The sequence below is a fragment of the Ctenopharyngodon idella genome, chromosome 12 (assembly GCF_019924925.1).
Source record: "Ctenopharyngodon idella isolate HZGC_01 chromosome 12, HZGC01, whole genome shotgun sequence".
NCBI classification, from domain to species: Eukaryota; Metazoa; Chordata; class Actinopteri; order Cypriniformes; family Xenocyprididae; genus Ctenopharyngodon; species Ctenopharyngodon idella.
The window spans coordinates 22,121,218-22,147,834 of NC_067231.1; the positions used below are offsets into that span (position 1 = coordinate 22,121,218).

The window sequence follows — 26,617 nt, forward strand, 5'->3', positions numbered from 1 at the left end:
TCTAGTTCCAGCCATTACGTCCAGCGAGGGGGAGCTGGATGTCAAGCTCCACCCAGCCTCTCAATCGGCTTGCCGGCCGCGAGGAGCCTCCGTATGGCGTAGTTACCTTGAATATCAAGGCTTTGATGTCATGTGTGGTTTATAATAAATTAATTGATAAATATCGCTCTTTAAATGTATATCTGCACACAAAACGAAATGATAATTCTTTCATGGTTTTCTGAAGAGGACAGATATCAGTGATTTTTTATTGAAAAAGAATGAAAAATACACTTCAAAAGACATTTTACACTATAATAGTTTAAAAAGATTAATTTCTATCCTAATAAATACTAATACATTTTCTTTTATCTGGATGCAAATAATTAAACATGATTTTAACACATACAAAACAGGTAAGTTTTATAATAAATATAACCTAAAAATCATCCCCATTTCCTATAAATTCATAATGATACTATATTAAACATTTTTGTAAAAAAAAAAACCCCAAAAAAAATTAAAATATAATAATTGTTATCAAATCATTAATGTTCATTCCAAAGAGTTCAAAATATCATGACATTTCTAAACAAATTTATATATGCTGTATGCATCTTCTGTGCAACCCCCAGTATTTTTACAGTCCCCTTGTTGAGAACCCTGGATATAATGAATTAGTGACGTGACGGCCAAGTATGGTAACTCATATTTGGAATTCGTCCTCTGCATTTAACCCATCCAAGTTAGTGCACACAAATTAGGAGCAGTGAGTCGTGAACAAACCGTGGCTATTTGCTGTGGCGTCCGGGGAGTGATTGGGGGGGTTAGGTGCCTCAGTCGTGGCTATTGAGGGTGGAAGAGAGAGCTGTTCATTCTGCTTTTGAGAATCGTACCCGCAACCTTCGGTTACAAGTCAGTCTGACTCTGTAACCATTAGGCCACGACTGCCCCAAACACTAATACTTAAACACCTGGTAAATATTAGCCTTGATCTTATGTAAACTTTTCAACATTTTATGAAAACATAATGTTTGTAATGATTTATGGCAGGAGACATATTTGAACTCAGGGTAAGTCATGGGATCTTAGGTGGTTTGCATATGTTGGTTGTTTAATGAGGGGTTCCGGCCCGACTGGACATGGCGCTGTAGGAGGGTTTCACCACCTCTTCCATAATCACAGCAATGGTGTGGCATAGTTCTTTTGCCTGAGAGAAATGAGAAATCAAAATAAGAGCAATCTCATTAATTAAAAACTTCCTGCTCTTTGAAAATGACAACATGTATATATCCATGACCTTTAGCTACATGTGTACCTGCTTTAGACTGATGCTGAGAGTCCTGGGTTGAGTTTGGCCACTAAAACTGATCTCAACTGATTGCAGCTTGTCCTTCTTGGGACGGATTGAGCGCAAGGACTGCACATCCTCTAGAGACACTGTCAAACATGCGTTCTGTGAAGTTTGTGATAGTTTAGTTGTGGTTGAGCATGGTTAAAACACACAATGACGATCAAAGCATCATCAGAATACTGAATGCTATTGGAGTGTCAGATACCTGTGATTTGGGATCAAGGACCGAGATAACTTCATGGTTGACTGCGATCAGCGAGGGAGAGGGGCAGCCGCGATGACTAACTTTCTGAACAGTGAATATATCAAATCCAAACAGAGGCAGCAAACTGACACTTTCTGGAAAGTTAAAAGAGTTTGTTTGGATATGGAATACAGATGTAAAATCAGTAAATGGAATGGGAACATTTAGCCAGGTTTGCTCACTTACTGATAAAGCGAGCTTTGGCATCAAGATGGCTGAGGGGGCCTAAGGTAGAAAACTGTGCTCGTATAGTAGCAAGAAGCCTTTCATCACTGGACTTGAACCGATCATTCCGGGGAAGGTACTGCTTTACCTCAGCACTGATGTTTGAACATTGATTAGCAATAAATATGTGTCAGAGTGTCAGGTTTAAAACAATTATTTGACTGTTTTGAGTCAGTTGAAATGACTGCAAGTTTAATTAATTATTTTAGGTATAAGACATCACATCGCTTCAGATATATATAATTACTTGGATGGTAGATCAGTCAGTCCAAGTGCAAGGTGTTGGAGAGCAGTAAACTCTGCCACCTGCTGGTAGATTGTAGAGCTGTTCATTGGCAGCAACAGCCTACCTTGCAGATAATTAACCAGAAGCTGAAAAACATACACAAGATCAGCATCCATCAAACATTAAAATGAGAGATATTTGAACTTAGGGTTCATTTATTTGATCAAAACAGTAATATTGTGAAATATTAACTTTTGAATGGTAGTGTATATATATCATTTTATATATATATATATATAATTAATGTAAAACAGGAAAACAGGTATATTTCACATTAAAAAAATGAATTCAAAAGAGACAATTTTTGTACCAGCTGGTAGTGGAACTCCAGGTAAAGATCATTGCTGAATTGGAGTGGCTGTTTCCAGATTAATCGATGAAAGGAGAGGGAGATCGAGCCATCATCCAGCAGGAAGTCAAATAGATACTCATCGGAGTGAATTGGGCGTGTCACATCACCTAAAGAGAGTGTTTAAACGTGTGAACAGTATGAAAGCATAAATTGAATGATATGTTAATGTGTGTTCATGTGTGCATAAGAGTGACAGAGGATATCTTACCTCCTTTTTTAGTAGCATGGATGGAAAATTCCTTTACTTCTGCTGGATTTAAGACACCCATCTCAGCGCAAAAGTCTTTTACCACCTCAAATGCAACCTATAGAAAAGCATAGTGCTACATGTAGACAACGCATCATCTTAAAAGAATAAAAATGGAAAGAGCAGCCCTCACTTACAGTAAAGCTGTGAATCTTGCTGGTAAAATCGTTTCCACCAGGCAGCATGATGGGCAGCCGACGAGTGTTTCTCCCAGCCTGCATGTGATTCAGATATTATGGTAAAGAAAACAATTTAACATGCTTGAACCTTCTCTGCTCATCATCTCATGTGTCTTCACTTACCAAAATGGCCTCCATTTCTGAATGTGAAGGGATGTGCCTGCGTCCTCCAAAATTGAGTGATCGTCTGAGATTCATTGCGCACACATTTGCCAGTTCTATATACAAATATTATATTCACACAGTCACAATCACTGCTATTGTTGTACATACAAACAGGTTCAAATTACTTTCTAATCAGATTGTATAGCAAAATCCACATGTGATGCAAACTTAGATCATGTTGGTGGGGTTATTGAAGCAAGTTATATGCACTATAAATACAGAATAAGATGTTAGAAGTGAGTACTGTACCTTGAAAAGGGTGGTTGGCATCCTGAATAATGGTCTCAAGGTGGCGGGTGCAATACGGAAATAGAGTGTTGGAACAGGGGAAGAATCCAGTCACCAGACTGAACAAACGCCAGCCACGTGTGCAGTTCTCCCTACAAAATCAGCAAACAATATACATTACCATTCAAAAGTTTGGGGTCGGTGAGATTTGTTTAATGTTCTTGAAAGAAGTCTCATATGCTAATAGGTGTTTAAAAATAAGTGTTTCTATTTTAATATATTTACAAATATAATTTATTCCTGTGATGACATGATTACTCCAGTCTTCAGTGTCGCATCATGATCCTTCATAAATGTTATTATAAATGTTGAAAACGTTTACTAAAAAGTTTCTGTGGAAATTGTGATTAAGTTTTCAGTATTCTTTAATGAATAGAAGGCATTTATTTGAAATAGAAACCTTTTGTAACATTATGAATGCCTATACTGTCACTTTTGATTAATTTAATATGTACTTGCAAGTATTAAAAAAAAAAAAAAAACACAACTTACTGCCTACAAAAATTTGAACGATAGTTATCACTCACCTGACTGGGTGTTTGGTGGTCTGCTTGATGACCTGACAGTAGATCTCATCCCTGAGGAACTCCTTCTCTTTTCCCAGCTAAACCAAAACAAGTTGTCAGGTTACAAATGTACAAATTCACAATACTGAAAATGAATATGCTCTAAATTTGGAGGGAAAGTTCACCTGCAAAATGAAGTTAACACAGTCGCTTTCTGTCTGATTTTTCTTCATAGGCTGATCCAACATAAACTGCATCAAAACTACAAAGAGATCATTGTGTAAAATATTTACTCTCTGGAATACTTGATTCTGATTGGTCAATCTGCAATCAAATATTTTGGTATAATAACAAAATATATTTGCAGGTAACCAATTTTTTCTTTTATTTTTATTTATGTTTAAATTTATTATTTTTTTTTTTTTTACTAATTTAAGTAAAAAGTGGGATAATGCACAGTTAGTCTGTCATTATCGCAAAAAAACAAACCCCTACAGGGTGATATAAGATTTTATTTTAGGACACCCAATGACTTTGACAAAATGTATGCTGTTATAATTGGTGAGTTTACAGTATGTCTATGATAACATTTGTCCACTTACACATGAAGTTTTGAGCACCCAGACGATTGAGATCATTGTCTGAGAAAAGGATCAATGATTCCAGAATGGGATTCTAATGAAAGTAAACACAGCAAGCAAAAAGAATCAAACAAACTCACAAAATCCCAGCATATACCGAGTGAGAGACTAAGAGATGCATACTTACTGGAGTGTATTCCACCATCTCATTGAGACTTTTGTCTTTCGTGTCTGGTCTGATAAAAAGAGAAACAGATCAGTGTTCAGTGCAGTTTGATGCAAAACAAGGTTATTTTATGGATAATTTCATCTGGTTGAAGTTTGATTTCCAGAGGTCTTTACTTGGTGATAGAATCTGTGAAGAACTTCCTGGCAAACTCAGTCATGATATGCTGCTGACGTTCTGATTCAGATCTGTTGATGGACGCCACCTCCACACTGTATTCACTGCTGGCAGCCACGGAGCGGGCAACAGGGGTGTTAGAAACTAAGCCATTGGCAGGTATGTTGGTCACAGTGCCATTGACAAGTTTGTTGGGGACGGAGCCATTAGCAGGTATGTTGGGGTAAGAGCCGGTGAGTCTCATACTCTTTTTTCGTTCAAGCTGCCGCTCCATGTTGCTGCTGTGGTAGTCTGGTTGGGCACAAGGCTGAGTGACGTCCACCGGGAAGAGTCCAGAACGGCCCCCACTGGAACCAAACATCCATCCTGCAAAAACAAAAAAACAGTCAACACCGTTTAGGTTTTATGCTCCTTACTTAATCAATCATATACAGGTGATATTCAACATCCCAGCTAACAAAAATGTGTTCTATAAAAGATTTTCTAATGATTCCATTAAGTTAGGCCCTGTTTACACTAGTGCGATTTTGTTTTAAAATGGCGTTTTAAAATAAAAAAACAATCCTCGTTTACACTGCCGTTTCCACAGAGTTTCAGAAACGATCTCCGTCTACACGGCCGAAAACGTATGTCACATGACCGTTCATGCACACTGGGCATGCGCGTACAAGTGTAAACAGTTGCCTCTTGCACATGTAGACAGCTGCAGTATTAAAAAATGCTGAGTTGAACTGCACAATGGCTGCTAAAAATTACAACAAAGCCAGCAAAGATTGCAGTTCAGTCTCCATGTTATTGTTTACACGGTTGTCAAGGATACACAGAGCGAATGTGGGCAGCCACGCCATCGTTTTCAAAAGTCTCAGTTTTTGAGGTTTAAAAACGTTGGTGTAGTGTAAATGACAGGTGTAACCGTAGCAAAACTTACGCGTTTTAAAACGAAAACTCACTAATGTAAACGGGGCCTTAAATTCTTAGAACTTTCTAAACATCCAGTTATATATATATATATATATTTTTTTTTTTTTGGAATATCATGCATAAAATATTCCTGCTTCCAAACAGATATCACTGAAATATGTGTCCTGGAAAATAACATGTCTTGTCACTTATGGCAGACCTAAGCTCAGTAACCTGCAGAAATGAATCTGATCGAATCCTTAATTTGTTAACAAATTAGAAAACTTGTTTTTAACAGTCAGACATGTCAAATTTTAGCTCATTTTAGCTTTAGAGTTTGGGACTTGCAATATTTATTTTACCAAACAATGTAAGACAGGGGGTGTTTGGGAAATCTGTTTTAAAATAATTTTATTTTGAACATGTTTTTGCTAATCTGTTTGGCGTCGCTAATGGAGTACAAATAACACATAGTAGTTTTAAGGAAAGGCTTATGGAGATCCACAATCCCAAATGGTTTTCTCAGGTTCTCTTCTCACCATCCTTGAGTCCGTCCATGTTCAACAGTTTAATGACATCGCCTCTGTGGAAGCTCAGCAAGCTCCTGTCATCTGTTACATAGCTCTTCACAGCGATCACATAGTCTGAGGTCTGCAAATGGAGAATCAGAGAACTTTATTCAAGATATCCACGCAAACGAAAATTTTGTGTCAGGATGACTCAGATTTCACAACAGGTTCAAGAAAGCTGCTTGGTTGTGCTTCATACATGGTTACACTATTGACAATAGAAGATGGACCTTTTTTTGCTAATGAAAATTCCATTTTAATGTTATGTTGACTTTAAGCGAAAAACTAAAGCTACATCGGTGTTAAGGCTAGTATGAGCACCTTAATCAGCTCCATGAGGAAAAGGCGAATCACAGCAGCGATATGTGGAGCCTGTTGGGAGTGAAGTTCCAATTCTTCATTACTCAAAGTGATCACAACTTTTCCAGCTTCATGCTGCTGCACCGACAACACCTGTGAGTAACTGAACAGTAACAACATACGGTTAAATAAACTGCAACACTTGACTTTGAGGTCAGTAAGATTTTTTGTAAAGAAATGAATACTTTTAATCAGCAAGAATGCATTAAATTGATAAAAAAGTAACAGTTAAGACATTTATACTGTTAGATGCTTATACTGTTAATGCTGTTCTTTTGAACTTTTTATTTATCAAAGAAACCTGAAAAAAAAAGTATCACGGTTTCCACAAAAAAATTGAGCCGCACAACTATTTTCAATATTGTTAATAATACAAAATGTTTTTTTGGAGCACCAAATCAGCATATTAGAATGATTTCTGAAGGATCATGAGACACTGAAAACTGGAGTAATGATTTTGAAAATTCAGCTTTGCTGTCACAGGAATAAATTGCGTTTTAAAATATAAAAACAGTTATTTTAATTTGTAATTATATTTCACAATATTACTGTTTTTACTGTATTTTTGATCAAATAAATGCAGTCTTGCTGAGCATAAGAGACTTCTCTCACAATAAAAAAACAATAGCGTAAATAAATCATTGAGGAATGCTTCGGCACGTTTAACAAGACATTTCCATCTCCTCATACTGTATGTTCTGTACCTGTAGCTGTGGAGCAGTTTGAGGTGTTTGGGATATATGCCTGAAGCTCTGGCCACCTTCAGCAGTCTGATTCCTCTATGAGACACTCCCAGAATCTGAGCATCTCCATTCCCCAGCTGTTAAAGCACACATGCAAAAACATTTCAGACAGCTTAACAAATTTCTTCTATGTGCATCATGCAAGAAAAGCCAAGTATTTTACCTTCACATTAAAGAGACGTGAAAAGTAATTGGACCAGTTGTCTCTTGCTGCCATGACAATTCTTTTCTTCATGGCATCATCATCTAGGGAACTGACACTGGATCCGATATGGAAATTTGCTGGTAATAAAGCAGAAAGAAAAACACAAATAAACCATGTTGAATTGTTCATATAATAGCTTATGTGAATTATTATTAGACTGGTGTGGCTTTAATATCATGTGTCCGTCATACCCAACAGGTCTTTCATTTTACGCCGCTCCTCACGTGAAATCCTCAGACAAGAATCCGAGTAAGTGTCTCGCATGATCTGTAGTTCATAAAAACAGTGTGGCCCAGAATTATGAAAGTATGAAATATCTTACATTTTGAATTCTATACACAACAAAAACGAACCTGCTGCTGGTATTGTAAATCAAAACAAGCAGCAATGTTTGCTACTGACCTGCTCACAGAGCAAATTAAGGATGTATGGATGGTTGAATTTTTCTCTGGGATAAAATAGCTGTGTACAAGAGAGCACAAATACAATGAATACACACAAGTAGAGCAGAAACAGCTGTGATAACTGTGTAGGAGCCATCAGTCACATAAAACTGTCTTGACGTAATTACCTCTTTGCGCAGAAAGAGTTTGCCAGGCATATTGGGGTAGGAGAAGTAGACGCTAGCAGAGAATCTGTGCAATTGGGAGCGAACGATCTCCTCCTCTGTCATCCGGCTGAACTGATCTTTAGAAACAGATAGAGGGTGAGATATTAGTGCATAAGATTATATGGGCAAATGCATTCTGTTTACCTTCACATTTGCCTCAAATTTGCATATAGGTCATTCCTGATGTGCAGTACCTTCTGAACTCAAGAACTTTCAAAATATTAATATGTTTGTTGCAAATTAAAGTATTTCTATAAAAGTGTACACCAGTGTATTTTACAAAAGACTAACAGGATGAAAAGATAAAATGAGCATATTAGAAAATCTATATAAATATTCCCAAAAAATACATTTAGTTTGAAACGTTTCGATTGAAGAAAGACCTGGAATATGCTATACATTTGAATACATTTTCTTAAATACTTAATAAATGACTAATTTATCAAAACAGGGAATATTTTGATTGCAGAAAAAAAAATCTTTTTTTTTTATTATTATTATTTCTTAATAAATATCCAGTTTTTCCAGCACCTGTAATGTTTCTGTTAGACAAGGGAAAAGAAACACCTGAATATTTTTTAAATCTATGTTTAAAATTTCTTAACTATTACAAGTTCTCAACACCTGGAATATTTCAAATACAGAAAGGAAAAAATGAAGAAACACCTGGAATATGTTTAATACATTTTCTTAAACTCTTAATAAATTATTAGTTTTTCAACACCTAGAATATTTTGATTTCAGAAATGAATAAATTAAAAGTCTGGATTATTTCTTAATCGTTTTTTAAATGATTTATTTTTTAAATTGCAAGTTTTTGTACACCTGGAATACTGGGGGCAAAACATGGAAGCACTGGGAACAAAACAAAAATGTCAAAATCCGTTCAAACTATGTTCAGTTAATTGTGCTAATTGTGATTATAGAAAACTAAATAGTATGATTTCAATCTTTTAAAACTGTAAATGTAATATTTTATCCAATATATCAAGACATATTTGATTCATATAATTACCTATATATAATATGTGACATCACTTACTAAGTCCAGGTGCAGGTGCCGGAGGCGGGTCAGGGATGCTGGGAGGTGGTGGAGGAGGGATGGGGTCACGAACTCGAGGCAGAGCCTGTGAGCGCTGCGAGCCGAAGAGATCAGCTAGTGAACGCTGCTTCTGTTTCATATCATTGGAGATGGGGCGACGGCTGTGGGACTCAGGGGGCGGAGGGGGCGGAGGAGGCATGTCTACCACCTGTTTCTACAGCACGAGTACATAAATGATTCATGGTGAACTTCTACATCCTTGACACTGAACTCAAGCTCAAAAAGGTCAGAAATTAAAGACAAAAACATGCATGATGGCTTGTCACTTGTCAGTATCATCTACCTTTTGTTGAGTGACAGGTCCCTGAGCTTTGAGAATAGCCAGTGCCTCTTCTTTGGGGTCATTTTTCTTTAAAAAGTGCTTGGCTGAAACCCTGTGAAGATCAAAGTTCACATTATTCCAGCTCTTACAGTCTGGGAATCACTCCAAGTGATCAAAGCAACATAATATTATGCAAGTGTTCAGTAACAGCAGAGGTTGCATTAAGTCAACAAGTCAGTGTGAATCACAGTTTGCACTGCAGACCATTTTACTTCCATAATGCAACATATTTCAGATAGAAACGGGACACACAATGAGAAAAAAATTAGGGCGGGATTTTATCCATTGAGAAATGATTAGATCGTAAAAAGTGGTCTCTAGGTGGAGCAAGTTATTGCTTTACAATAATGTGACAAGGAACATGAATAAGGAAAGTAATCAGGGTCACTTCTTAGCCCACCTGACAGGCTCGTAGGCTTTAGGTTCTGGAGTGGGCCGGCTCTGGTACCGCTTGATGATCTCTCTAATGTTGCTGGTAGGTTCTGGTTTAGGAGATGTGGGTTCTGGAGATTCTGGTTCAGGTTCTTGGTTTTTAGGAGGTTCTGGGAATGGTTTCACTGTGTAAAGAGGAGTTTATGAGCTTCCAGATACATTATTTCGGATGTTGACCATAAAAAAATAATCACAATAAAGGGATGTTAACCACAGGTAAAACCACGCATTGCACCTCTCTACCATGGTAAAAAGTAACTATCTTGTTCCTATGGTTGTTATGAAAACAGTAGCCTAAAGACATTTAGTATAATACAAATGCGCAAAAACTGCTATAGCTTAATAACAAAAAATACTGTAATTATATTCTATTACTCTTTTAATACATGTTGGCATTAATAATATAATACAATTCTATATGAATATCCCACATTTCTGCCATGGTTTCAGTTAGTGTTAATACAGTAAATCATGGTAAATGTTGGCGACTTGTGGATTGAAAAGCCTTCTGTCTGTACCGTTGTGGCTCATTGTTTCTCCTGTTTTCGGCGTCAGTATCGTTGAGAATGCCAGCGCTGTTTCATCCGGCTTTAAACTAGTTTAAATCTCGAGGCATTTGATTTGTGGTTTGTATGGGAGAACTTTGCATTGAACTGGAACACTTTTCACTGGATCTCACAGTACTGTGTAGTGGTCACGTGATTGAGATGGTCAGCGAGTAAACACATTCGCTATAAGCTCACACTGTGGTGTGTTTAGAGCCGAACTGATGAACGTTCCATGTGGCGTGTGGTTCAAATGAGCAGCTTTGTTTCGTTCCGCTTTTGGTATGTTTTCCGTTTAAAGGCCTTTTTTTTTTTTTATAACACTGAAACTCTCTTAACATCCTGATAGCAATCAATAAAAGTAATGGTCTAAATATTAAAACATGTACATATATCTTCTGTGGAAGTCTCAGGACTAAAAATGTTCCTCCAATCATTGCATTACATTCAATTGCATACAATGTCCTACCTGCCTGTCAACATATGTATTTCCTTCCGTTCGCACATCCTGTTAGCGCAGACAACACACATCATCAGCGTGTTCCATAAGGTGATGCAGAGTTGTAGACAGACAGTCACCGAGCGCCACAAACAAACAGCAGCCGCCTTTTACAGTTCCTCCTGAACCAAAACAACGAGCTTATGCTGCATTCACGCCAAGTCATAACCGTAATTAGAAGATGGCAACACGTGATGTTCTACCCGGAGCTGTTCACATCCTCAGACTGGGATCTATGCGTTTCTATGTCAACACTATTAGCGCTGTAATGAATCTGCAGCAGTCAGGTGGTACAAGTAAGAGCTCTGTAAGTCGTTTACGTTCATTATTATTGCAAAGTTATATGCTTTGAGACATGAGGTAATTTAACACCATCTCTCATGATTCTTAGCAGACTTTGCTGTGTGCGTTCATGTGTTTTAGAGGAGGCGTGGCTTTGGAAAGAGAACTCAGAAGGGAGGGTGGGATCTCATGCTTTCAAAGCTAGCTTGCTATTGTTAGCCTCTCCGAAATTACCTACCCTACCTTTAATGTTTGTCATACGCAACAGAAATGGTAGCACTTATCAGTTAGGCAAATTAGTACTGGCAGCAGTGCGACGGTATGCAACGCACAGTACAGCACGCAGCATTATTTGCATAGTGCGTTAACATTATATCGAACACTTATCAAACTTTTGTTATAATTTTATTGAGAAAAATTATATCGCGATAATTATCACTATCATTTTATCACCCAGCCCTAATATATAGTAAAGAAGACATTATAATGACGTAAATGTGAATTCAAATAAAGAATGAACCACTTGTCCTAGGTATTGTGGGTGGAAAAGAGAGGAAAAATACACAAAACAAACATCAACCTCGAGTCTTTACTGGAGGAGGTGATTTGGGTTGGGTCACCGGTGGAGTGGCGTATATCAGTGGCTTAGCAACCTTTGGCGCAGATTTTGGGCGTGCTTCTGACGTACCTGAGATGCATAAAGATACTGTAAATCTTATCTCTTATGCAATTTTGCTACATATTTTAGCCATTTTAACGATTTTGATTTGACAGCGTCCACTCACCAATCTTTTGAAAAAAATCCCTCTTCTCTTGAAAGGACCCTTGATCTTCCGGGGCCTTAAGATCCACCCTTGTCTCAGGCTGTGCCTTAAAGAAAACATTCATATGTAAGAATCTGAAGCAATTAATTACTATACTATACAGTACTAGTAAACACAGGCACTGGTCAAAACCATTTCTTTACCTCAGGGCTGCGGGGCTTTGGAGGGGCCTCTGGGGCTTTTTTCGGGGGCTGAGGGGTGATTCTTTCTGCCTGGGGGCGGCTTCGGGGTTTAGGTGAGGGTGAGCGTGAGCGTGAAGGTGAACGTGCACGTGGAGGAGAGCGCCGCCGCTGGTGTGGTGACCTTCTCTGTGATTCCTTCTCACGTTTTCGCATCTCTTCCTGCTGTTGCTTCTGGGACAGTGTCATTGCCTGCATGGTCATCTGCTGAGCCTGTAGGGGGGAAAAAAATACTTTTTTATGTTAAAAGCACTAATGTGACATGTGAGATACAATATATATATATATGATAAATAGATTTATTTAATATTATATATAGTATTGTATATTATTTATTACATATATATAATATTAAATAAATAAATACATATTATTTATATAATATTTTATGATATTATTGTGAGTGTATATATACATAATATATGTAAAATGATTTTTTAAATTTTTTTATTTATTGACATTTCCTTGATATCACCTGCTCTAATCGTGTTTTGTGACTCACCAGAAGCTGAGCCTGTTGATTGATAAAGGCCTGCTGTTGAGCAGCCATTTGCTGTGTGTTGACAGCCGGTGTGGCAGCAGGCATGGCTTGTGGCATGGCAGTTGGCATCATCATAGCTACATCCAAAACAAGCAGTAGGAAGAGGGTAAGCATTTAACAGATCATGCTATTAGAAAAGCACAACATGAGCAGCAGGGATGCTTACGTGGCATGGGCTGCATCATGGGCATCATGTTTGGCATCATTGGAGTGGCACCATAGCCAGCCATGGCAGGATTCATTGGCATTCCTAAATGATGGGTAACAGGAGGAGTAATCTGTAGTGGTTAGTTCCCATTTTCTGAATTATGTTTTGTTCCTTTTTATAAAAAAAAACTAAATAAAATATTAATAGTAAATAATATAAATTATAAATACATTGTAAATATATATATATATATATATAAATATATACATAAATATTGTGTAATATTGTAAATTCAGCAATCTACTTATCTTTAAATTGTTTTACACTTATCAGCATTAATAACACTGCTCTCTAAATATCAGAATCAGAATGAGCTTTATTGCCAAGTGTGTTTACACATACAAGGAATTTGTCTTGGTGACAGAAGCTTTCACAGCACAGACAGAATCAGAGCGACAAGACACAGATAATAAAAATAGAATAAGTGAATAAAAACTAAAAATATTTAAAAATATAAAATATCATATATATCATAAAAATATCAGCATGACTATCAGTCGACCACTACACACGAATCAAACACATATACAAACTGTACCTGCTCCGGCGTACATGCTGGGCATCATACCTCCCCCTCCTCTCATTCTGCGATTCAGCATGGCCATCCGTTCAAAGTCCTATCAATAAAAAACAATAAATATGCAGATGATAAGTCCTTAGGCCAGATAAAAGGCAATACAAGCAGATCTCAGAGTTAATAAGTGTCAAAGCTATGCAATCTTCGCTGGCTTAATGAATGTTAACAATATATCTACAGTATGTAGCCTACTGGTAAGCACATGTGCTCTGACATGTTGATCTACAGTGCTCACGCAGGTGACATGTTTGAGCTTTCATCCCTCCCTCTATAAATAATGTAAAAAGAATATGTAAAAAAAATCCATTAAATAATCTACAGCAGCATTTATTTTAAAAGAAAGACAGCACAAACACACGTTTCATTTATAATTCACTACAAGAAGTGTTTAATAGGTTTTAAATTATAAATAAATAGAAATACTCTTCAGTTACTATTAAATAATGACTTTTTTTTATTAATGTGAATTCAAAGCAGCTGTGAGTATGACTAAGAACTGCACAATAATATTTATGTATTTGAACTGGACGATACTGACCGGAGGACCTTGATCAAACACAGGATCAAAGAGGTCATCAACGTAAGCATCCATTGGCCGACCTCGAGATCCTAAAAGAAAGACTGTTGCAGGAGTGTCCTTTATAAAGTCATGGTGAAACTCATTTTATTTACTCTACAGGGTGAGACAGTTCCCAACCCTCATACTGCAGCTTTCATCCACTTTGATTTCCTTGATCGTCCCACTGCAAAGCTATGTAACATAGCAATGACTCAAAATTTACTCTGTGTTTCCTAGTAATGGTTGAACACTCACCTTGGGATGTGGAGGAGGGTTCATAGGTGGTGTCCCATGGAGATGCTTCAAAGGAGGGGAGACCAGGGGCCTGCATAGGGGGAGCAGGTGGTATAAAGTCATCCAGGTCTGTGGTTGCCATCCTGACAACAAGAGAAAATGGATTAATAGAAGGAGTTAAACTATAATTTCACAGTCTCCTTTGATTAAACTGTCAGCTTCGAGTCCCACAGAGGTGTACCTGTTGCCTGTGTCACTAAAGAGGTAACCGTTTTGAGCAGGTGGGTGACCCAGGGGCACATCAGCCTCCACTCCAGCCAGGAGATCCATGACAAAGTCACTGCCAGCCAGGTCAGTCCAGCCCTCCCCAGCCAACAAAGACACAGACCAACCCCGTGTAGCTTCAGTCAGACCTCTGAGAGAAAGAAATGTGACATTAATATTTTGTTGTATGAATATCTGAACATGCAATATATCAAAAGAACAGAGCCTATGCTTTTTTGTCAAAGACTACATCTGGATTGGATTCAGAACGATGATCGAAACAGATTGAGTAGATCACTTCCATCAACACCCCCAAAGCTTCACAGTCCTATAACTCGTCCTGGGCTGACATTTCATTCAGTAACGTTAGGCAGTTTTGATTTATATGCTGTTTAATGTTTGATAATCGCATTATTTTAGTGTTTTTATCGCTTGTTTCTGCTACTTTTTCAACTGTGTTTTGATCCGGAGATACTGTATACTCTTCCAGAAGATGCGTTATAGCGCTCCATACCGTATAACAGTAAAAACATGGATTGACGGAAGCGTTGTATCAAACATTTGTCGAAACTTTCGTCAATGGTGGGGAAAGAGTTAAAATCACTGTCTGCAATATATATATATATATATATATATATATATATATACACACACACATTTTATATATTTTTGTATATATATTTTATATATTTTAATTATATATATAAACATAATATATTACATTTAATAAAATAATACTTTAATTATAATTTTATAATATATAATAATTTAATTTAATTAATCGTATTCAAACTTTTGAACGGTAGTGTATATTCAAATTTCAGCAAAGTTAGGAAACACAGAATCTTGAATTTAGTTTAACATACAGAGTTTTAGATGGTTAAATGTTTGAGAATTTATTACATTGTTATAATATATTAATTAACTTAATTAATGCACCCAATTTTGTCACAATGCAAAATATCTTAAAGGTCGTACAAAATAGGCCTCATTTTCTTTATGTTAAAAGTATTTGGGGAGATATATGACCTGGTCGTTTTATTTATTTATTTTTACACCCACAAAAACAGACATATTATCTACCTGTAGCCAAGAAGCCAAGAAGCCAGTTGTTCCCCTGTGGTCCAAGACTCCACCTCCACAGTTAACCTTTCCTCTAAAAAATAAAAACAGTCGACATTAAATAAACTCAATACTCTCACAACACATTTATATTACAACATATTTAATATCCTTCACTCTCTTGGAATGAGCAGTGCAACTGGGAATCCAGTTTTTTTTTTGCTGAAGTTACTCCAGTTATCAAGTACAAAAAACTGCAATCCTCACCAATGAAAGTGTTGACCTCCACCACCATCTTTCCCTTTCTCTGATTGGCTGTCCATTCAAGTTGACTCGGGGGGTGCTGCCTGCAGGCAGGAGAGGGGAGCTGGAGGGATGTGAGGAGCTTGTGCTGGCACAGAGAGCGATACTCCCCTGGACCCCGGTCCGACACATACCTAACAATCATAAAACACACTGTTTTTCATTTTGAAGAAAAGACTGGCTTCTGTCTGCCACTATTTATCTAATGATCAATATGAACATAATTTGACTTTCTAATTCCATCATATTTCAATGGGACAATCCGTATAGTTTATTTAGGAAATGTTCATTTGAATAATAAATCAATGGCAATGTTGTGTCAGTCTGCCGTGATTAAAGAATTAAAATAACTTTACACTTTAGTAGATATAGTTGTAAATGCAAGCAAATGTAAGCGTGCAGATTTTAGTTTAATACAGGATAAAAGTGTTAGCGCTTTAGCATTGAAAAGTACTTGGAGATCTTCCTTCTCTCAGTGGAACAAAGAAATGTAAAAACTGACATATATAATTACAGGAAAAGTAGATGTATTTAAATATGTTATTTTTAATATATACTTTTTGAAATAATAAAAATTGAACTGAAAAAAAAATCTCTTCCTGTTCTAAAGACCACTTTTTTGGGTTTGTGACACTGTAACAGAAGACATACTTGAGCAAAGGTTTCTCCAGGGCAGGAGATGGTGTGAAGGCGCTCAGACAGCAGGCCAGGAGCAACCAGCCCCGCAGGGTGCTCTCCACATTATCCTCGTCCCAAGTGAGGTAGACCAGTTGGGCTAGAATCTCATCTCGCATGCTGGGCCGAGTTTGGCTCTTCTCCACAATGTAGTTCCCCAACATCTGCTCTTGCCAGCCTGTCAGATCTGAGTCACCAGTGAAACGCAGGATCTAAAGAAGAGAATAGATGAGGCAGGATTAATTTAAATTCCAACATTTCATAACCGGTTAAAGGTTTATGTTGAATTTCTGTGGTAAAAGATCTATTTAAAATTCCAATGCAAAACACATATTGTTACATGTGCCAATATGTTTTCAGGCATTGTACTGACCAGTTTATAGATTTCTAGAGCTGCACGGGCATCCTCAGGGTCCAGAGATGTCAAAGGCTTCTGAAGCGGGTAACCCTGCGGTTGGCACCATCCATCCTAATGGAGAGAAAAACAGATAACTGATGTAACAAATGCATTAAACAGATTCACATGTATGACAATTGTATGTAAAGTAGAAGACCACAAAACTAGGAAAGAAGTTTGCATGTTTTTCAAGTTCTAAACAGATGAAACTTCACATTAATATCTTACCTTCAGGACTGTGTTGGCATATTGGGTGAAAGGGTATCTGTCAATGTCTAGGGGCAATGAGAGTTTGTGTTCTGCTTTGACCTTTGGCAGAGCTACTTCAGTCACCCCTGATCCTTGAGGACGCCCTGTAAGGCATCAAAATAAAATGTAAAAAAACACACAAAAAAAAAAAAAAAAAAAACACGGAATATGAACAATGCATTATTGCATGACTTTACTTATGTTGATCATCAGTCACTAAAACACAGTATTTGACCAAAAGCAATGCAGTTTAATAATATCCAGTACCTAAGGCACATGAATTTTATTTGAAAAAGGTCAGTGATGGTCTAAAATAGGCTACTGTTCAACCGTTGTGGGTCGGCAAGATTTTTTTTTCAGTAAGGATGTATTAAATTGATCAAAATGACAGTTAAGACATGTATAATTTCACAAAAGATTTCTGTTTTAAATAAATGCCATTCTTTCTAATTATTAAAGAATCCTGAGTTATTTTGAATTGCAATAATATTTCACAATATTACAGTTTTTACTGCATTTTTCATCAAATAAATGCAGCTTTGGTGAGCATAAGAGACTTCTTTCAAAAACATTAAAAAATCTGAAATGAAAATTGTGAACAGGTTGCTTTTTATCAGTCAACTTTAGTCACATTTTTACAAATGGAAACCTTTTTACAGTTAACTAATTACTTTTAACTGAACAAAATTATACAGCACCTATACATCAACTTAATCAATACTTCAATATTCAATACTTCAATAATGCTTTTTATAAGCAGTTTTTATTGCTTATCAAGGATCTCACCTGCTGCACTGCGTAATCTGGCCGACAGTTCTGCCGGGATCTCCAATATTCCCACATCCTTTAGGAAAAATATAGTATTTTATTCGTTTGTGATGTGCAAAATTAACTTTTATCTCTGTGACTGGTTAAAGTATGTACAATCCCATCATAAAAACCAGGTGCTCAGAGATCTTGAGCACAGAATTCGAAACAAAACAAAATTTAAAAGAGTATCTCACCATCTCTGAAGAGGAAGATATAGGTTTTGCTGCTTCCTTCACTCTGGTTCTATCACTATGTTCCTGATATAATCAAAATACAAACAAAATTTCAGTCTAACATTTAAAAAAAAAAGGTTTAACATTAAATTACCCTCTGTCCATTTGCCTATTGTAGTGTTTCATTCCTTCTTGACTGAACAATGGGACGTTTATTTTGTAAAGCTATTCCACTCATTGGTTCTATTACCTGTCCACAGAATCATATGAAAAGGTAAATAGAACTATTCTTAGCAGCTGGGCTCCTTATATATACCAGGAGGACCCTCCCTCGACTGGCTCCTCCCCAAACAAAAGAATTACATGAAATATGACTCACCCAACCCATTTTTATCTTATCATTTAGTATTATCATTCTGTTTGATTGGCCTTTTCTGTTTTGTGTATCATTGTTGCCATTAGTGGAGAAAACACATTTAAAAAAGGCCTGATCTCCACATATTTTAGAAATAAATCAGTGAGTATTGTGGGGTGTTGACAAAAGATACGCTTCGCCTTTTCCAGTAAACCTTTTTTTATCTTAAATGAACTTCTTTTGAACAAGCAAAAATATAACCACACAATGCTGCTTAACCCACTGAATGAGGATCACATCTCAAACCAGTCTCACCGCTCACCAAATGCAAAACAATTACTACAAAGTGATTTGACAGCAGAGTACATGACAGTTCAGAAGGACATAGTCCAAACTGTATAAAACATGATGGGTAACAAGGAAACAGAACTGAAAGTAGCAGGTTACGTAACTTAGTGGGTCATTGAAATATAATTCACCACCAGTCAAAGGTTTGAACTGAATTTGTGTTTCTGATGAACAGAAATATTTTAATTGCTTAAATGCTTGAAATCAGGTTTGTAGATAAATATAAACTGGATTTCTTTAAAAGCATCCCATGATGCACTTCATGAAGGCTGAGAGAGTGTCCAGAGTGTGGAGAGCTGTCATCTAGAAATTAAGAAATCTTAAAAACATTTTGACATAATTACTTCAAATTGTGTTGTATAATAGTTTTAATAACTTTAATATTATTCTATAATTTTGAAAATTGTACACGGCAAAAAATTATTTTCTTCTTCAAGATTTTTGTCGTTTTCCAGTACAAATATCTAAAAATTCTTAATCAAGATGTATTTACACTGTATTTGAGAAGCAAAATGACTTAACCTTTGTGCGTCAATTTAAAAGTTACTCTGAGGTCTTTAAAGGACAAAAATGTCTGTGTCAAAAAATTGTCATAAAAATTTGAAGTTTGGGAGCACAGACTTACGTTTGGTCCCATTTTAAAGAAGACCCTTGGCAGATTATTGTTGAAGTAAAATAAGTGAAACAAACAAAAATGTTATAGAGGTTTAAGTTCATGAAAATTATTTATAAACCTTATTGTATTATATAAAATAAATGTTTTATGAAACATGTTGAACTCATAAAACTGCGAGAAAATCAAAGCCATAAATCTAAATACGTTTTTTTGAGGTTGATATCTCAAAAAATAAGCTTTCAGTAAGATTTTGTTTGGGCGCAGTACCACATTTTTCCCATTAGAAGCCTAAAAATTTCCAGTGGTATAGACAGCGGTGGGATTTGTGATTTGCAGCACAGTAGAGTTTTTCTCTCTCAAATATTACACACATTTTTTAGTACACACATACAAACCACACTCTGACATCCATACCAACACACCCACACAATTATAGCAGCATAATTTATTCAATTGTCTCTAATACGCAGAAGCAGAAAACAGGAAAAAAGCGAGTATTTGCTTTATAGGCCAAACCTGAGAAAATGGCGCAATCTGGTAAAAAAACAGTAATAGTAACAGTAGATTTTAATTTTGAAGCCTTGCCAACAGAATGTAAGCCTATTAACAAACACTGCATCATTTTATAGTTAAATGCCCCTGGGATTAAAAATTGCAGCTTTAATGGGTTTCAATGGGGACATTTTTGTCCTTAAGGTCCTGAGTGAAACTATTTTGTGTTACTAGTGTAAAATAGATTTATTAATGAGGAAATGAGGGTGAAATAGTATAATTTCAATAAAAATACACATTTCTGCCAAAATGTATGCAGTTGGCATTAACACAGGCAAAATTATTTAAAAAAAAAAAAAAAACTTAGAAAGACAGAAATGTCCTTAAGAACGCACAAGGGTTAAGATGTTTGAATACTTAAAAATTGATCAAAATTAAGTGAGTTTATGCTTAAAAACGAGATGAAATATCTGCCAATTGGGTCAGAAAAATAACCTTGTTTTCCCTTTGAATTAAGTTGACTTTTCTAACCCCAATGGCATATTTTTTTTTTTTCTTATTTTAAGCATAAAATCACTTAATTTGTTTTTTCTGAAAACAAGACTTAATATCTTAAGTCATGTATCTTGTATCTTGATTTAAGAATGTTTAGATATTTGTACTTGAAAACAAGACAAAAATAATTTTTGAGGTATAATTATAAAGAATGGGAAAGTAAATCTAACATTTTTGACTGGTAGTGTAAAGCCAAAAGACTGAACCTTTCAGATGTACTTTTAAAAGATTCCAGCATTCCAACATTTTTGATTACATTAAACAAATCTTAAAGTCTTACATGTATATTATTACCGATGTAATCTCTTGGTTATTTTCCACCCTGAATTCTCTCTGTATCATTAATCTTTCTGTTTTCTATTAGTATGTGCAATATGGATAAATATTAAACAGTACCTACCTAGGGTTATATTAAAACAAACACAGCAGTCCCCATGTAAAGTGCTCTTTAACTTATAAAATTAGTTGGAATCCAAACAGAAAAGAAGTGGTGCTTGAGAGGGTCTAGGCAGGAATGAGAAAAGAAAGTGAGGGAAAAAGAGAGAGACAATCTGGGATCAAAGATGAAAGGGCAGGTAGGCGGGTGGAGCTCACCCCACTGAGCTCACCTCACCTAACTGTGACAGTTGTTACACTCTTAAACAGCCCATGATGCACTAGAGAGGTTGATGCTACATGAATCGGAGTATAAAGATAACTCTATTAATCTTTTTTTTCTTTTCAGTGTATTATTAGTTGTTGTTTTTTACAAGACTGTGGAAAGCACAATTTTTTTTTATATTCTATTTTAAATGAAATTTGAATTATTTTCCTATAGAGGTTGTGCAATAGAAAACTATGGGTGCCATTTCAAAAGCAATAAACTGAATTTCACCAGCTCATAAATTTACTCAGTACACAAACGGGTTCAAAGTCCTTTTAAGACTCATGATTCATAAATTCCCACTCTGACCTTACATGTAATGTAAGGAATAAGCCCAGTATCAGTAATCAGTGAGACACTTGAGACACTTATGACTAACTTAGAAATGCATTTGACTGTCATTGCATTACATAACAAAATATAAAACCAATTGGCATTAATTATATTAATATAACAATTCATTATCTTGAATGGGAAGAGTAAGGCTGATATTTATTGCATCATATTAGCTGTCACATTTTCATAGTGGTTTTGGTTGCCTAGCAATGGCCATTTAGGTAAACAGCTGAAATAGTGAAGTGTGTGTATTTGTATGTGTGCAAATTAGGCCACGAAGAAGCCAAGGACACACAGGGAGAAGAATAGAAAGAGCTAGAGATAGATAGAGTGAAAGATAAAAACTCTCACTCTCCAGTGACGTCTCTTAATGGTGTCTCGGGTGATCATCATAGCTGCCCAGAACTGAGTGAAGGACTGTTTCAGTTTCTTGTAGTACTTCCTGTAACAGAAAGAGGGTGCAACTGTTTCACATTCAGTGCCATATTAACTTCTATTTTATCATGCTCTTAAAATTTATCAAATATGAAATCTCTGCACATACCGGGCCTGGTGGCCCCTGATGTGGGACTGGATGACAATAGCCTTTTGTTTAAAGAAACGGAAGTTTCTTCGGCAGATGAAGCCACGAATGTTTCTCTGGATGGTGACTGCTGCCCATGTTTGGGTGCTACTCCATTTTTCCTCCACCCGCTGGTACAGAGTCTCCTTCATGAACACCTGTGTGTGTTCACATTAAAGGGTTAGTTCACCCAAAAATGAAAATTCTGTCATTAATTACTCACCCTCATGTCGTTCTACACCCGTAAGACCTTCGTTCATCTTCGGAACACAAATTAAGATATTTTCATAAAATCCGATGGCTCAGTGAGACCTCCATTGCCAGCAAGATAATTAACACTTTCATATGCTCAGAAAGCTACTAAAGACATATTTAAAACAGTTCATGTGACTACAGTGGTTCAACCTTAATGTTATGAAGCGACGAGAATACTTTTTGTTCGCCAAAAAAACAAAATAACGACTTTATTCAACAATATCTAGTGATAGGCGATTTCAAAACACTGCTTCATGAAGCTTCGAAGCTTTACGAATCTTTTATTTCGAATCAGTGGTTCAGAGCGTGGATCAAACTGCCAAAGTCATGTGATTTCAGTAAATAAGGCTTCGTTACGTCATAAGAGTTTCAAAATTTCAATGGTTCACCACTGGGGGGGTGTGACTTTGGCAGTTTGATACGCGCTCCGAACCACTGATTCAAATCAAAAGAATCGTAAAGCTTCGAAGCTTCATGAAGCAGTGTTTTGAAATCGCCCATCACTAGATATTGTTGAATAAAGTTGTTATTTTGGGGGGTTTTTTGGAGCGCAAAAAAGTATTCTTGACGCTTCATAACATTAAGGTTGAACCACTGTAGTCACATGAACTGTTTTAAATATGTCTTTAGTAGCTTCCTGGGCATCTGAAAGTGTTAATCGTCTTGCTGGCAATGGAGGCCTTACTGAGCCATCTGATTTTATAAAAAAATATCTTAATTTGTGTTCCGAAGATGAACAAAGGTCTTACAGGCGTGGAACGACATGAGGGTGAGTAATTATGACAGAATTTTCATTTTTAGGTGAACTAACCCTTTAAGGGGTATCATTTGAGGGTGGGATCTTTAGTATCATGATAGTCATTGAACGAGTCAGAATAAGCCAGGCTGAGGGAAAGAGTTATATTACTGTACCTTAGTGAGTCCTAGCTGGTACTGGCCTTCCTCTGCTCCTATAGTCTCCAGTAAAGCCACTACTTGCTCTTCACAAGACTGGTTTTCTGGTCTCTGGGCTAACAACACACCATACCTGAAATTAGACAAAGAGACAGTGCTAGAAAATGGACCCATTAACATGGAGGAGATTACAAAGAGGAAGAAAAGGTATAGTTTTGCATAAAATTAATTTTATAATAACATTATTTAGACATTATTTAAAAATATTTGTAGGTTTTTCATGACTGCTGAAACCCTGTATACTATATTCACAGAATAAGATAATATCATTGGAAAGCTTTTTTAAAAAAAATAATAATAAATAATACTCGCTGCAAGGGTGTTCTGGGTGGTTGCTAGGGCATTGATATGCTGTTGCTAAGGTGTTCTGGGTGATTTTATTATGTTGCTGTGTGGCTGCTAGATGATCACTAGGCTGTTTTGGGTACCGAGATGAATCATTTATAAAAGTAATAGCAGTCCTCTGCTCAATAATAACCTGCACATTATAAGTTATCATTATGCCTGTAACAAAAAAACTCATACAAACAAAGATGGTGATATATGACTGATATCCCACCAATAATGTATTTTAATGTCAAAGATTCTGCCATAGTGTGCTACCTCTCCATGAACAGAGCAAAGGGGATGCGAATCGGAAATCCTTCTTTTCGTATGTGAATGGTCTCCAGTATCCCTCCATGCCTCAGCTGTGTGGTTATGTAGTCTACATCAAATATGCCTGGAAGCTGAAACCACCCAAAAACACCAAACCAATACAGTTGTGCTTGCTAACTCATACACAGAATAATACGTAAATCATTATTTTGTCAACTTAAATTACCTTAACATAGTTGGGCTTAAAGCATCTTATAAATGTAGTTTTACACCTAAAAAAAACAAAATAAATAGACAGAATCAAATCATCATCAGTACATATTCTCACATTGGACCACTACATAACTGAATGACAATACCAAATGTTCTGTGTACAACAAACACAGCAGTCCATTCATACAAAATATTGCAGAATGAATCATATAGTGACATTTGCCGACCTCTCTAAACGAGTGGTGAGCTCTAGAAGTGACTGCTGGAAGTGAGCAGCTACGGTTGACATCTGGTTCCTGTAACCTCTTGCTCTTCCCAGCTCTTTCTGTTGGATGTGACGCTCCTGAACCTTCCGGAAGAGACCCGACACCATCTACACAGACAAGAAAACACACTCATATTACCTGTAACAGGTTTTTGTTACCAAACATTGGTCCTTTAAAACTTAATGAGACCTAAAGCTTGCATAAATGATATCAGTTGTTGCTAACTCTTTTGTTTTGTTTGGGTATGTTGACAGTCTCATGAATATATAATAGTGGACACATTACTGAGTTTCTTGCAATCTTGACACATCACAAATCACTGAGGACGGTGTGAAGTGAGCTTCCATGAACACAAATGAGATTAATTTACCTGTAAACGACTGCGGGCAAAAAGCTCTAATACTTCAGGCCGAAACTGGTCGTGATTTTTATTTAGAAAGTTGTGCACCTGGTGAGGAAAAACAAAATGAGCGATTCTTGGGTAAAATGTCAGGACAATCACGTGGCATGAATACAGAATTTTGATTAGGCTTGCCTGGTACGTGACAGCTCCGGCATAATGATATATTGTGAACACTGGCAGAGGAATTTTGGGCTTGGTGTAGTAGGGATTGTTGCCATGGTGATAGTGACATTTCTGCAAGAATGTGTGGTCTGTAGCCTGGGACAAAAAAAGAGGGAGAGAGAACCAAAAAAAAAAAAAGAGAACGGTGGACAAAGACGGCCCATAAATCCATTGTAGTATAAAACTAATTTGCATTTGAATCACACTGGGTCATTTTGGTGAAAATTCAAGTTTTATGATATTTAAACACCACATTAGACACTTATAAGTATAGAAGAAAAATTCTAAATCCATCACTGAGCTGTAAGTATAAGAGTATTCAAAAGTATATTGATTGAAATGTCTCTGGTTTGAAACTGAAATGTGAAGTTACTTGAGGAAGGCAAGTCTGGTCATCCAGGATGCGAAGGATACCATAAGGCCGTGCTGAGATCAGATCCAGACAGCCATTAGAGTCTTCCAGAACTATTGGATACCACTGGATCTGTTCTGCACTGTATTCCTCCTAACACAAACACACCCAACAAACCATCTGTTTTATTTTGTTCAGTCCCCTCAAGTATTCATTATTTCCATTCTCATCTGGCAAGCCATATTGGTAAATACATATTAAAACTTGTTCCCTTCAAGTCCAATTTGTTCAGAGTCTCCTCCTCAGAGTATTGAGGAGTATTTTCATACTTGCCCTCTAAAGTTGGGGAAAAAAAGTGAGAATAAATTGTCGATATGATCGCTGAGGACAAACTGACCTGCTCTTGGGCCACCAGGGCTTTGTTCACAAACTGTTGCAGCTGCTCGTTGGCAAAGTTTATGCACAGCTGCTCAAAACTGTTCACACTCAAGTCCTGCAACACACATTTGTTCAGTTCTCTCCCACAGACTTCATAAGAGGCTTACTATATTTATTTAAGAGGCTTAACAGGTGGAAATTCAGTGCCACTATGGCACATATATATATATATGCTTCAGCTATAAATGTGAAAAAGACAATTAAAAAGAAATTTAACAGTAAAATTGTCACTTTAAGGTCATAACGAGGGACAGGATACCTCAAAGCCGTATATATCCACAATGCCAACGGTGCTGTCCATCTCTGTGGGGATCAACCAGTCATTGATGCGTTCAAGAATCCAGTCAAACAGCACAGAATACAGCGTCTTGGCAATGGCATCTCTGAATCAATAACAATCTGTCAATATTCCTCGGCTACATCACGTGTCTGATGTAATTTAAAAATTTCAATAACATTTCATCGTCTAACCTGGATTCAATGGCACTTTCCACAGATAGAGGGCAGTAGATCCTGTCATAAGTTGTTTCCTGTGGAAACAAATGACTGTTCTTAGGAGATATTTCTATTGTGTTGAAGGAATATTCTGGGTTGAAAATATATTGTGGCAGAAATCTGAGGCTTATCATTTTATAAAAGCACTTACTCTACCGTTCAAAAGTTTGAGGTTGGTAAGATTAACGTTTTTGAAAGATTA

At 36.6% G+C, this 26,617-nt stretch overlaps 1 protein-coding gene across 3 annotated transcripts; it reads right to left on the reverse strand.

Moving 5' to 3' along the window:
- Positions 1-480: 480 nt before the first annotated feature.
- myo15b (myosin XVB) lies at positions 481-26,236 on the reverse strand. 3 transcript variants are annotated; one of them, XM_051913969.1, is made up of 50 exons: positions 26,180-26,236; positions 25,880-25,975; positions 25,504-25,635; positions 24,936-25,226; positions 24,527-24,672; positions 24,313-24,358; positions 24,093-24,217; positions 23,448-23,562; positions 22,263-22,438; positions 22,070-22,160; positions 18,395-18,457; positions 18,177-18,234; positions 17,370-17,494; positions 17,118-17,213; positions 16,721-16,956; positions 16,034-16,203; positions 15,788-15,860; positions 14,682-14,855; positions 14,462-14,583; positions 14,186-14,256; positions 13,609-13,687; positions 13,029-13,112; positions 12,824-12,939; positions 12,286-12,534; positions 12,104-12,188; positions 9,961-10,117; positions 9,522-9,612; positions 9,179-9,392; positions 8,098-8,213; positions 7,929-7,988; positions 7,718-7,793; positions 7,485-7,603; positions 7,283-7,398; positions 6,540-6,681; positions 6,189-6,300; positions 4,749-5,115; positions 4,594-4,642; positions 4,428-4,500; positions 4,011-4,087; positions 3,847-3,923; positions 3,281-3,411; positions 2,990-3,084; positions 2,825-2,902; positions 2,649-2,745; positions 2,399-2,547; positions 2,050-2,174; positions 1,764-1,897; positions 1,539-1,672; positions 1,298-1,435; positions 481-1,189 (listed from the first exon to the last, which is right to left on the reverse strand). In XM_051913969.1, the coding sequence occupies exons 1-50, from the start codon at positions 26,219-26,221 to the stop codon at positions 1,094-1,096; spliced, it is 6,084 nt and encodes a 2,027-aa protein (XP_051769929.1). In that variant the 5' UTR covers positions 26,222-26,236; the 3' UTR covers positions 481-1,093. The 3 variants fall into 3 exon arrangements, with proteins under 3 accessions (XP_051769929.1, XP_051769930.1, XP_051769931.1); XM_051913970.1 differs by lacking the exons at positions 22,070-22,160; positions 22,263-22,438; positions 23,448-23,562; ... (5 more) ...; positions 25,880-25,975; positions 26,180-26,236 and adding exons at positions 11,899-12,006; positions 21,140-21,279; XM_051913971.1 differs by lacking the exons at positions 22,070-22,160; positions 22,263-22,438; positions 23,448-23,562; ... (5 more) ...; positions 25,880-25,975; positions 26,180-26,236 and adding an exon at positions 11,899-12,006 and having other exon boundaries at positions 18,395-18,612.
- Between the last annotated feature and the right edge of the window lie 381 nt (positions 26,237-26,617).

Coding starts and splice junctions, on each gene's coding strand:
- myo15b (XM_051913969.1), bottom strand. CDS start 26,221: ATGGACAGCACCGTTGGCATTGTGGATATATACGGCTTTGAG. Junction 23,563..24,092: donor TTTGCTCTGTTCATGGAGAG/GTAGCACACTAT, acceptor GTCTAATTTCAG/GTATGGTGTGTTGTTAGCCC. Junction 10,118..12,103: donor GGATTTTTTTCAAAAGATTG/GTGAGTGGACGC, acceptor CTCTTTACACAG/TGAAACCATTCCCAGAACCT.